Raw genomic sequence first — 12822 nt, 5'->3', positions numbered from 1 at the left:
TTGTACTTTATAAGGTAACATTTTTACACAATGTTGTTCTCCATTGTATTAATTTCGTTCCTTAGGAAATGAAATTCCGCAACAAGCTAGTGGAATATGTGACGGATTGGGTGTTGGGCACGTCGCACCAGATCGCGCCGCCGCTGCGGGCAGATGCTTCTTCCATCACTAGGTAGGACTAGCTGGTTTTACGTGCACTCTAATCTATACATATAATAAAATTGTAGAAAAGTGGTGTCTGTACAATGGAAATATATAAAAAAAAAAGTAGCAGGGGTTGTTATTATATCGATGCCGAACCCGAAATTGTAATTAATTTTTTTTGTCTGTTTGTCTGTGTTTTTGTACACGCTAATATCAGAAACGGCTTATTCGATTTAGATACAGTTTTCACTAATGTATTGTAGTAAGCTTCACTTTACATTTAGTGTTTATTTCATGTCAATCGGTTCATAAATAAAAATGTTATGTCAATTTAAAGAATCACGGCTAACATTTTTAACGTACAGAGTACGTACTATACGCCTCGCGCCTGAGCGTCCGTGGGTATATAAAGCGCGCTGAGAGCTATTCCACGCGAACGAAGTCGCGGGCACAGCTAGTAGCTAGTAGGAGCGGACTGAAATCCGAAAGGTCGGCGGTCCAAACCCCACCCGTTGCACTATTGTCGTACCCACTTCTAGCACAAGCTTTACGCTTGGAAAACGGAGTGGAAAGGGGTAAGTATGTTAGTCATGATTAAGGTGACTAATATTGTTTTTTTAAATAAAAATAAAAAAAATCAAATTCCTTATTGCTGAACGCAACTGATATGCAACTGGCCCTAAAACAGGCGAAATTATTTGTGTTTTACTAGCTCGTAGCAATTCACAATATTGTGATCAGATATTATGTATCCAGGGAGCTGGACCAAGCTTGTATGGAGGCCGTAGCCGCTCTGCTCAGAGGTCTGCCCCTGCAGCCGGAGGAGTCTGATAGAGGAGATCTTATGGAGGCTAAGAGTCAACTGTTTCTTAAGTAAGTTTTGGGCACTAAGCCTGATGATCATCGGTGGCATGCACAGAGTTCGGAACCAGGATAGGCATTAATTAGGTATATGGGTAGGTAGTGTACCTATATATTTTCAGGCAGGGTGCCTAGGAAGCAGTCCTTTTGTTCCTGCACGCCACTGAGTGATCATTATAATTTATCACTTTGAACCTTTTTCGCCCTAAACTTAATCTTGGAAAAGCTTAAAATTTTGGTCTCAATTATTCGTATTTTCAAAATAAAAGTAATATCTCATCTAATTCGCGCAGGCTTTGATTTTTGAAGATTCTTACTTGACCCTTACGCTTTTTTTTATCAAGTGCTTAAAATATGTACTTGGTTCTCTCAGTTAGTATTGCCACCGTTCACGACAGTTAAGAAACTTGTAATAAAACGTGTAGGCTTCACCTACACAAGCAACGTATTATCTATACTAATATTATAAAGAGGAAACCTTTGTATTTTTGTATGTTTGTATTGAATAGGCTCAAAAACTACTGGACCGATTTCAAAATTTCTTTTACCATTACTTAGAGGGATTCTTCCGAATCCCTATAGGCTATATTTTATCCCGGAAAATAGATAGGACTTTTCGTGGTAGTGTCCACCCGTGCGAAACCGGGGCGGGTCGCTAGTAAAATATAAATAGGTATCTTATAATTCACGTCACTCCTAGCCTTATATTTGACAGAAGTCGATTCAGGATCGAAGTGAGAGTTTCCTTACTAGTTCAATCTATGTATTTAAAAAGACTACCAAATTGACTTTTTGTCAAAAACTTACAGGTAAAAATATCCCCGTCGCAGAGAAAAATGTTGAGATTTGCTGTATCAGTAAATTTCTCAAATTATTGCAATAAGTGTATCAAATATTTTGTTTTAGCTTTTGGGGGTAAAGTAGTCCCTGTTTTTCAGATATTTCACCCTATTTATGAATCTTCTGAACGATTGCAACGAGGTGGAACTAACGGAGGGGCCGGGCCGCCTGGAGACGTTGAGAAACGCCACGATACAGGCTATGTCTAACCTGCTCTCCGCCAACATCGACTCTGGCTTGATGCACAGTATTGGTAAGAAATTTTTATGTGGTTTTCATAAAGAAATCGCATACTTTTGTTCATCCTCCAGTCTTTAAATCCATTTTATCTAGAAACCATGAGAAGAGATCTAGAGACCACTTTGTATTAACAAGTTCCAATTGTCAATAGATTTAGGATACCACCGCGACCTGCAAACTCGCGCCGCGTTTATGGAGGTGCTCACCAAGATACTGCAGCAGGGTACGGAGTTCGACACTCTGGCCGAAACTGTGCTCGCCGACCGGTTCGAGCAGCTCGTTCAGCTTGTCACTATGATATCTGATAAGGTAAATAGTTAATGCCCAGTTTCTTAAGTAAGTAATATCAATTTAAGGAATTCCGGAACTTATGCTAATGGTTATGCATCATCTTTTCAGTATTTTTAGAATCAAACAACAGTATAATAGCGTCATTTCTGATGATTTTCCCTATACTAAATTTAGAGTATTATTCTTTCTTTTTAGAGTATTTTTTTAAATATTGCTAAAAAAGGATGGAACATGAATTTTACATTTAAAGACTCTAAATTATTTTAGTGCAGCTACTAAACAATAGGCTCTCGACTGGCAGCTAAAGTCACGAGGTTTGACAGCTCTAAATTTAATTTAATACTGTCAATGTAATATGAAAAGGACAACAAACAAACAATTTCCAACCAAGTATAACATACAAATACATATTTATTCAATTATATTGTTCCCAGGGTGAATTGCCCATAGCCATGGCATTAGCGCACGTGGTGGGGTCCGCTCAAATGGATGAATTAGCGCGTGTACTGGTTTCCCTGTTCGACGCCAAGCATTTGCTCGCTCCGCTGCTTTGGAATATTTTCTACCGAGAGGTTGAAGTGTGTGCGGTAAGTGTTCATTAAGGACTACTACTAGGACAAGTACTATTGCATTAAGCTATTTGTTTATTTATATTTATTAAACTTATAGAATATACAGGACATTTTTGTTACATTCAGTGACACAAAAACCACAGTCGGTTTTACCTGGCACTATTATAGTACCTACATTAGGTAAAAAGAGCTGTGGAGTCTGGACAAAGTATTTATTGAGCAAACAGTGTCTGCTAACTGCATTTTCTTACTCCGCGGTAAGATAATTTGACGAACCAATCGCGAGGCTACATAAAAATTCCAGCTGTGGCGTCATACTTCGTACCACGAAATAAACCGATAAATTAACTAAGACATTTGATACTTACATAAAATAATTTCTTGTACATAGGTATCAGACTGTATGCAGACGCTTTTCCGTGGGAACTCTTTGGGCAGCAAAATAATGGCGTTCTGCTTCAAGATATACGGCTATGGATATCTACATAATTTGTTAGAGCCTTTAATCAGTGCGCTGTTGGATCAGGCTGATTGCAATCCCAATTTGAGCTTCGAGGTCGACCCGGCTAGGTGAGTAACATATTCATTACACACTCGATGCTAACTTACGAACGCCAGTTCATATGTACCTATATAATCACAAAAACCTGAAGAGATTTTCAATAGCTGAGCAACTGATTTTTAACTGACTACGACAAAGCCAAAAGGAAGGTTATGATTTTAGCAGTTTATGTATGTATGTTATGTTTGTATCCAGATTTGTATTCATATTATAGATTTTATGTCATAACTGTTCAATTGCTGCTTGTATTGTATATTGATTGTAGTTAAATTCTCGTATTTTTTCAGATTGGATCCCGGACAAGACATAGAAATAAACCGGAACAACCTTCGGGACCTCACGAGGGAGGTTTTCGACCGCATCGTCAACTCCGCTGACAAATTCCCTTCGCAACTACGTAGCATGTGCCACTGTTTGTACCAGGTTAGCTTTTTATGCAAGCATTGTATGCTTTCTGTGCGAGCGATGGAGCGAGCTTGGAGTTTCTCTACGTGATCAAATCAGAAATTAAGAGATCCGTAGGAGAACCAGCGGTATAGCTCAACGGATTGCGAAGCTGAAGTAGCATTGGGCAGGGTGAATAGTTCGAAAAACCGACGTAGACGTAGATGTTGGGGTCCTAAGGTGCCCCCCGCCCCCCCATTAAATGGATAGATTTGCAGAGAGCCGCTGGATTTAAGCGGCGTAAGATAATCGCCAGCGTGGTAAACTACAGCCTGGACGCTTCTCATTCTGAGAGGAGACCCGTGCTCAGTAGTGTCCCAGCGTCAGGGTTGATCATTGTGATGATGATGATAGTTAAGGATAGCGTTCTTACAAAAAAATTATTTTAAGGTACTCAGCAAAAGATTTGTGCAGTTCCCTCAGACAAGCGTTGGCGCAGTCGGTACCGTTTTGTTCTTGCGGTACATTAATCCGGCTATAGGTAAGCGTTTACCTTGAAAACTTCAATATTGTTGCGTTTCTTTTTTAACCGACTTCAAAAAAAGGAGGAGGTTCTCAATTCGTCGGAATCTTTTTTTTTTTAATGTATTGTCGGGAACCCCCCTAACTTCCACTTCATCTGCTTCGCCTTTTATTTCTCTTTATATGAACCATACTATTCGTCAGAAGTGAGAGGGGTTACCGAATTCGTACATATTATAGGAGTCACGCTCACCTTTATTTGTTTCCTTGTAGATCGGTCGTTCACTGTCGACCCCTGTTCGTCCTTTCTATTCCTTGCATCGTTCAGACTGTTGCAGCTCGCCTCTCAGTGACCTGTGGGGTTACACAAACTATGATTTCACCGTAGGTGAAATCTCTAAGACCTAGACCATGGGGCAATTCTCTATCTTGGTATCTATAGGTTAGGAATGTGTGCATCTCTCTTCCACCCAGCGATTGGGACCCTCCAATATATATTCTATTCACTGGTCTAAAGGTTACTTCGGCTGGCCATGGTTCCTCGGAACCACAGCCGGTTGACAGAATGCCCGGCAGACCTCGCGCTACTGAACGAGTCCAACCCCCTCTGTCCACCTTGCCTGTACCGTCCTTCTCATAGCGCGTGCTGTATACTCTAGGCTTCCGGGTCCTGGGTGCATGGAGTGCCTGATCGCCCTCTCGCTACTGGGAGAGAGCAACCCTCCGCATGCCTCGCCTAGCCTGTCGTCTTTGCCGATACTCTAGGCTTCCGGGTCCTGGGTGCATGGAGTGCCCGATCGCCCTCTCGCTACTGGGAGAGAGCAACCCTCCGCATACCTCGCCTAGCCTTTCGTCTTTGCCGATCGACGGTTTGACCTCTTTCATAATTTACTTTAACTCAGTCCCAATGGCTTGTGAAGAGAGGTACACACATATGTCCACTAACAAACTAACAATGGGTGCGCAACCATTACACGTGGGACATTTATTTCTATAGGTTAACCGGGAATATCTAACACATAGAAAATGGTCTAAATATGAAATAGCCTAGGTACTTAGCTTTGACTTCACCATCCACACGAACACTGGAACGGGTTTAATCCACGTGCTCGGTGCCTCGCCATTTCGAGCCGCAGCAACCATTTTGAGTAACTAGATGGAAATGAATGTACTTTTACAACTGTATCCTTCCGGTATACCATAGACAAAATTAACTACTCTGCCATAGACGAATGTTGCCATAATACTTACCTTTATTCTGATTACTTCGCGAATGGGTAACTTCGCGACATGTATGTTCCCCGATTACTCTAAAGAAGCCAGAACGGATTAGGATTTTTTTTTGTTTGAAAGGGTATAATTTGCAGGTAGTCCCATATTAATTTGGTGAAGATCTGATGAATATCTTCGGAGATGGAGAACAGAACTCCTCAATGGATAAGAGTAAATTGCTCGCGATCAGTGTAACAGCTTAGTTAACAGTAGGTTTTTAACTTGGCATAGCATATTTTAGTACAGTTAGGTCTAAATCAGTAAAGTCTGATGAGTAAAAATTGTGAAATAAAAAAAATAAAACCGATTTTAAAAACCACAAACACTAAGAAGTAAAAAATAATTTTTGTTTCTACACGTGTAATTTATGTATGAAGTCGGGCGAACTTCACACAGAGGTTTTATTTTTTTTTTAATTTTTGTTACTGTTTAGCTTAGTTGAATTCTAATTTATATTTTTCGGCTTTACGAACATTTGCTATATGTATAATGTATATGTTTCGTTGTAGTGTCTCCCCAAGAGATGGGTATAGTCAACCGTCCAATACCTCCGCACATAAAACGTGGGCTGATGCTCATGTCCAAGATTCTGCAGAACATCGCTAACCATGTGGAGTTCTCCAAGGAACAACATATGTTGCCTTTCAACGACTTTCTGAGGGAACACTTTGAAGCTGGACGGAAGTAAGTATAGCACGAGATAACGTGTGTTAGTTTTTTAGGGTTCCGTACTTTAAAAGGAAAAACGGAACACTTTGTTGTCTGTCTGTGTCTGTCTCTCCGTCCATCCGTCTGTTGTGTCTGTCAAGAAAACCTAAAGTGTACTTCCCGTTGACCTAGAATCATGAAATTTGGCAGGTAGGTAGGTCTCATAGCACAAGTAAAGGAAGAAATCCGAAAACCGTGAATTTGTGGTAACATCACACAAAAAAAAATGTGTTTCAATTAACAGAGTAACATAACTATACCAAGTGGGGTATCATATGAAAGGTGTATCATATTTTATTTTATTTTATGCATACTTAATACTTTTTGATTCATCGTGCTAAATATCGCTAAAAATACCTGAGTACGGAACCCTCGGTGCGCGAGTCTGACTCGCACTTGGCCAGTTTTTTTTAAATAAGTCTTCTTTTATAGATTCTTCATAGAGATCGCGTCAGATTGCGAAACAGCCGACCAGACGTCGTCACATAACCTGTCATTCATCAGCGATGCGAATGTGTTAGCGTTGCACAGACTTCTCTGGAACCATCAAGAAAAGATCGGTGACTATCTATCGTGCAGTCGGGATCACAAAGCGGTTGGGAGACGACCATTCGATAAGGTAAGTTTTATGAAAAACTATCTGATGCCCGCGACCTCGTTCGCGAGGATATAGGTTTTCAAAAACCCGTGGGAACTCGTTGATTTTCCGGTATAAAAAGTAACCGATGTGTTAATTCCAGGGTATACTCTATTTCCATTCCAAATTTCAGCTAAATACGTCCAGCAGTTTTTGCGTGAAAGAGAAATAAACATACACACAGACACACAAACTTTCGTCTTTATAATATTAGTGTGATCTGATTGCATTCAAATGGTTCAGCATGACTATCGGGATTCGGCAAATAATTGATTGATGATAATTGATATCGCGAATAGGGATGACGACTACTAGTCAAATCAGCGACTTTTTATCAAACGTCAAAACGCTTGCTTAGTAAGGAGCTTGTATGATATACATAGATGTGACGTCATAAACATTTGACGTAATTTGTCTTAGTAATAATTTGTTCTCAGTTTAAATGGAGCCATGTTTTATAAAACAAAAATATCTTGTTACAGATGGCAACACTTCTTGCGTACTTAGGCCCCCCTGAACATAAACCCGTGGAGTCGTAAGTAACTGACTAACAAGACTAGTAAAACTAAACAACTCAACTTCTAACCTTTGTTTCAAAAAGTACCCCCATTATTTTTCTGATATCCCGTTTCACTTTCATCTCGCTGACCTTCGTAAAATTATTTTTAAACCACAATACAAATACAATAGTACCCGGCAGTAAATATTACACATCGAGCTTTAAAAAGAGAAAATCGGCAGCTTTGGCTTCATCTCTGTTGTTTAAACTGTTATGTCAGCGACTAAAGGAGACGAAGGTATGAGTAACAGAGACGACGCTCTACAAAGCCGAAGCTGCCAATTACATATCTCTTTGTTAAAGCTCAATGCACAATATGAGAACTCATTCGCCATATTTGTCATCTGTCACGTCAAAAGTAGATTTCAGTACTTAATCTAAGGCTCCGGCTACACACTCTGTCTTGCCTGCGCAGTTAAAACTGCACAGGTAATACCGAGAACTGCGCAGTCCAATCTTTAGCAGCTTTGAGAACTGCGCGGGATACCGTTTTGCCGTTCACACACACGGACTTAACTGTGCAAACTGGCTTTTGCAGGTAAGACCGTACTTTTGCCAAGACAGATGTCAAGGATAAAATATGGCGAGTGCGTACTCAATGCATTATATCTAATATTTACTGCCGGTTCTTACACAGGCATTTGAGGTACTAACGTGGGCTACATGTATCATATGCACAAAACAAAACTTATGAGATTTTTTTGAGGATTTCAATTATATTTTTCAGCGCATCAAGCCTTTTGTTCTCATCATACGCGCGATGGTCATCCATTGATATGTCGTCAACTAACTTTGAGGAGTTCATCGTTAAGCATAACATGCACCAGAAGGAGGAATTCAAGAGTATAAAAAGCCTGAACATCTTTTACCAGGCAGGCACCAGCAAGCTTGGCAACCCAGTGTTTTACTTTATCTCCAGGAGATACAAGTGAGTTTTAATTTTCACGTTTACAGATTGCACTTGATTGATTTAAATTACAACTTCTTTGTGTAAAGTTGAAAATTACAGAATTTTTGAACTACTTTTGTCTCTATTTTTGGTATCTTTGTTTCAGAATCGGTGAAGTGAACGCGGATTTGCTAATATACCACGTCATTCTGACACTGAAGCCGTTTTGCCACCAAGCATTTGAACTGGTTGTCGATTTCACGCATACAAATTCTGATAATCGTTTTAGGTAAGCAGATGAGGATTAACATTGTTTTGAACAAATGTTTAAAACACGTGTTTTAACTCTATGGTGGTATTTGCACTTTTATGCAATTGAATATATATCACTCGCTTTAACGGTGAAGAAAGCTGTATAGAAGCAGGCGTTATTTTGCGGATGTCCATGATATACCGTACGTAGGGTGGTTTGTCCGGTTTAGCGAATTATAGCAAGTTAAGCTTTTGGTTCCTTGGTGAAAAAAGCATCGTGAGGGTACTTGCATAACTGAGAGTTCTCCATAATGTGCTCAAAAGTGTGTGAAGTCTATTAATCCATACTTGGCAAGCGTGATGGCCTAAAGTTTAGTTAGGCGCCATCTCCACGGGCGAGGGAAACGACTCCGACCTACTATCGTCGGCAACAGTATGGCCCTGTAAAAATTGGTCTATAAGAGTTGTAACGAATTTGGTGGCACGGCGAGACGCTTGGCACGATAACGGCGCTTTATAGCTCATTCACACAGGCTGCGTAAGCGTAGACGTAGCGCGTACCAATGCGTTGTAATGTATGCAACTGTATGAAATATTGCACACGGCTTGTGTAAGCGTGGACGTATGCGTAACCCTATGTGTTAGGGGTTTACGCGCGTCACTATGCACGTGTCATGTGTATGCAATTGGTGTGAATCGGCCTTTAGAGTTAAAATCCTCTTAGAATGAGAAGGGCTTAGTCCCTAAACCCCTTTTATTTTAAGAGGAGTACCGTGTCCTATTGGGCCGGCGATGGGTTAAGATGATGATGTGCCTGCAGGACGGATTTCCTGCAGAAGTGGTTCAGCGTGCTGCCGGAGGTGGCGTACGGCAACGTGCACGCGTGCTACATCTACAACTGCAACAGCTGGGTGCGCGAGTACACTAAGTTCCATGAGGCCATACTCGTGCCGCTGCGGGTACGTTACGTTGTCTTGTCAGGACGGATTTTCTTTATGACCCTTCAAAAATCTCCATTTTTGAGCGAAATTTTTAAGCGAATCAGTATGTAAATGGACTAATGTTTTTATATGTAGCGAGACGTCTAACCGTATTTTATCTCATTCAGGGAAATCGCAAAATAATTTTCATAGACACAAACTGTCGACTCGGCGATTTCATAGACCCGGAACAACAGAAGCTTCCTGGAGCCACGCTGTCCTTAGAAGAGGACCTCAAAGTCTTCAATAATGCTCTCAAGTTGTCGCATAAAGATACCAAAGTCGCTATAAAGGTAAGCCTTATTGTAATATCTCTCTTTCCCGCTGTCCCTTCATTAGTAATTTTCGAGATTTTCTTTTGGCTTCCAATGGATTACTTGCTTCTCTCGTTGTGTAGAATATACACGAATTAGACACCCTCACTTGGTCAGACCATCTAGTTTTTAAGCGGCATCTCATTTTTTTGCTGGCTTAATGGCTCTGTATTCTAACGTACTGGCATCCTGCTTCATTCTTGGGGTTTCCTGAAATGTAACAATTATTTTTTGTCAACTTTTGTAGTGAAATATTTCAATTAAAAATGCAACAATGACTGAATTTCTTTTTAACTATCTCCTGCTAATACACGATATTTCAAAAAAACTATATACAAAATGTTATTTATTTATTCTAGGTCGGACCAACAGCTCTCCAAATAACATGGATAGAGAAAAGCAAAGTGCTTGGCTTACCAGTTTTACTAAATGACGTTTATTATGCTTCAGAGATTGATGAGGTAATTTCTTTTCTACTAAATCTGTGTACCGATGTCTAATTCGACCATTGCATCCTTTCTAATTGAAATAAGGTTATTTTAATAATAATAAAAAAAGAATACCCGGCTGAATTTGTTGTGGGCTCTTCTTAGACTTGGGCGCGTTTGCAACCCTCGTAGCTTTAGTTTTAAGTAACGTAATTAATTATCACCACTATATCGTACAAGTTTAATAATTTCGACCATCAAAAGGAGTACAATTGTACCTACTTTGAATAAATGATTTTGACTTTGACTTTTTAATTACCACAATGACCTCAAATTTAAACTATTTATTCAAAATACCATTACTGTTGTAACTGTATGATAGCCAATTATCTAATGTCTAAGATAAGTAGGTAAAAAGCTAAAGTTACGATGGTTTCAAACGCTTACTTTGTAACTATACCAGAAACGATATGCTTTTAGGTTTGTTTAGTAGACGACAATCAATTCTCTCTGTCAATTATCAACGAACCGACGCCTCTCAGCTTCATACACAACGACTGTGACAACATTGTGCAATCCATCATACACATACGAAACAGATGGGAGCTGAGTCAACCCGTAAGTATAATTAGCTATTAATCAAATTGTATGATGCACAGAAATAGATGAGTATAGCCGGCACATTCTATACTTAAAACCAGAAGATTGTAAGGGAAACCTCTTCCATTGGACTAACTAAAGTTTGTATTTCTTAAAAATGCTTTCTGTAGACGGTGCATGAATCTTGCGCAATTCAATTTGCACCATTTACATAACTCATAAAATTATTCTGCGTCCGCACTTGAAATCTACGCAAGTCATCTAATTACAAGTACATTAGAATATTTACTTAATTTCAACTTCAGTTTCGATTTGTTTAACAATTTGTATAAATATATTTAAGGAATGTGCAACATCCATATAAACTCAAGAGAGTTTCAGGGTGTCAAGCGGAAACAATATGTAAAACTATACTTTAATTTAAATAAAATAAAAAAATAAAAAACCCGTACGATCTGGGCAATGAAATACATACCCGCGTATACAAGTAACGAAGTTTACATACTTTTATTTACTTTTATAAACTAGATTACCGCGTGGACCACACAAATTTCAAATCCTTATTTTACCCCCTTAGGGGTTGATATTTAAAAAATCTTTAGCGGATGTCTACGTCATAATATCTATCTAGGTAACAGCCCTATCCGTCCAGTAGTTTGATCTGTGCGTTGATAGATATAGTCAGTCGGTCAGTCACCTTTTCCTTTCATATATTGAGACTATCGCGAAGTCTTGGATTGATAAATATTTTTGTATTCACAGGATTCAGTAACGGTCCACCAAAAAATTAGGCCAAAAGACGTTCCGGGAACGCTTCTCAACATGGCCTTGTTAAACTTGGGATCGTGTGACCCCACTTTACGCACCGCAGCGTACAACCAGCTTTGTGCGTTAACGGCTACCTTCCATTTGAAGATTGAGGGGACTTTACTTGAGACGTCTGGTGAGTCTTACCTTTATCTAAACCTCTAGGGAAATTATTTGCGAATAAAGTTAGCTATTTCCTTTCTTTTAAAAGAATAATCAAGATAAAATATGTTATTCCCACAGGCCTATGTATACCGTCCAATAACACAATCTTTATCAAATCTGTAAGCGAAAAGTTGGCGCACAATGAACCACATTTGACCCTCGAATTTTTAGAAGAATGTATTCAGGTAACATTTGTAACATAGGTATATGTACACTTATTAAACCCATCTCTTTTAAAAGCGTTTATTAAAAAATCAATACATTTTGCAGGGATTTAGAGGTTCAACGATAGAACTGAAACATTTATGCTTGGAATATATGACCCCGTGGTTAGCAAATTTAGTGAGGTATGTAAAATCGATGTTATGTTTGCTCTCTTCTTGTAAAGTATGGGGTTTAAACTTTTGGTCTATCACAGATTCTAAATAAATAAGGATTGAACAATCGAGAACTCTTCCAAGATTGTGTGCTTGGAAAGGTTATTAACATAAGAAAACAAGTAATCTCTGAAAATAGATTTAAAATCTTCTAAGTTTGTAATATCAATTTTCTCACAGATTCTGTAAACCCTCGGAAGAATCACGTCGCAAAAACCAAGTGGCTCAAATCCTTGAGAAGTTAATAACCCTGACAATTGAAGAGACAGAGATGTACCCGTCAGTTCAGGCCAAGATCTGGGGCTCCATCGGCCAGGTGCCAGAACTCATTGATATGGTGCTGGACAGTTTCATACACAGGAGTGTCAATTCTGGTATGTTTTGGAATGCATCGATTATATTCCTGATAGATCAAACT

The 12822-nt window shown here is 39.4% G+C and overlaps 1 protein-coding gene across 1 annotated transcript in view; it reads left to right on the top strand.

Moving 5' to 3' along the window:
• The window catches only part of LOC123870931 (neurofibromin), a 49850-nt gene that overhangs the window by 13798 nt on the left and 23230 nt on the right, over nucleotides 1-12822 (top strand). The window contains exons 24-44 of the mRNA XM_045914429.1: nucleotides 66-172; nucleotides 901-1017; nucleotides 1944-2098; nucleotides 2237-2394; nucleotides 2811-2963; nucleotides 3340-3518; nucleotides 3798-3933; nucleotides 4345-4435; nucleotides 6198-6372; nucleotides 6829-7015; nucleotides 7516-7568; nucleotides 8320-8520; nucleotides 8648-8770; nucleotides 9554-9692; nucleotides 9842-10006; nucleotides 10387-10488; nucleotides 10936-11073; nucleotides 11818-11998; nucleotides 12106-12212; nucleotides 12298-12374; nucleotides 12585-12778. Coding sequence (XP_045770385.1) covers nucleotides 66-172; nucleotides 901-1017; nucleotides 1944-2098; nucleotides 2237-2394; nucleotides 2811-2963; nucleotides 3340-3518; nucleotides 3798-3933; nucleotides 4345-4435; nucleotides 6198-6372; nucleotides 6829-7015; nucleotides 7516-7568; nucleotides 8320-8520; nucleotides 8648-8770; nucleotides 9554-9692; nucleotides 9842-10006; nucleotides 10387-10488; nucleotides 10936-11073; nucleotides 11818-11998; nucleotides 12106-12212; nucleotides 12298-12374; nucleotides 12585-12778 — 2938 coding nt within the window. The remainder of the gene's footprint in view (nucleotides 1-65; nucleotides 173-900; nucleotides 1018-1943; nucleotides 2099-2236; nucleotides 2395-2810; nucleotides 2964-3339; nucleotides 3519-3797; nucleotides 3934-4344; nucleotides 4436-6197; nucleotides 6373-6828; nucleotides 7016-7515; nucleotides 7569-8319; nucleotides 8521-8647; nucleotides 8771-9553; nucleotides 9693-9841; nucleotides 10007-10386; nucleotides 10489-10935; nucleotides 11074-11817; nucleotides 11999-12105; nucleotides 12213-12297; nucleotides 12375-12584; nucleotides 12779-12822) is intronic.

The sequence above is a fragment of the Maniola jurtina genome, chromosome 13 (genome assembly GCF_905333055.1).
Source record: "Maniola jurtina chromosome 13, ilManJurt1.1, whole genome shotgun sequence".
Lineage (NCBI taxonomy): Eukaryota > Metazoa > Arthropoda > Insecta > Lepidoptera > Nymphalidae > Maniola > Maniola jurtina.
This window is presented reverse-complemented; position numbering and strand designations above follow the sequence as displayed.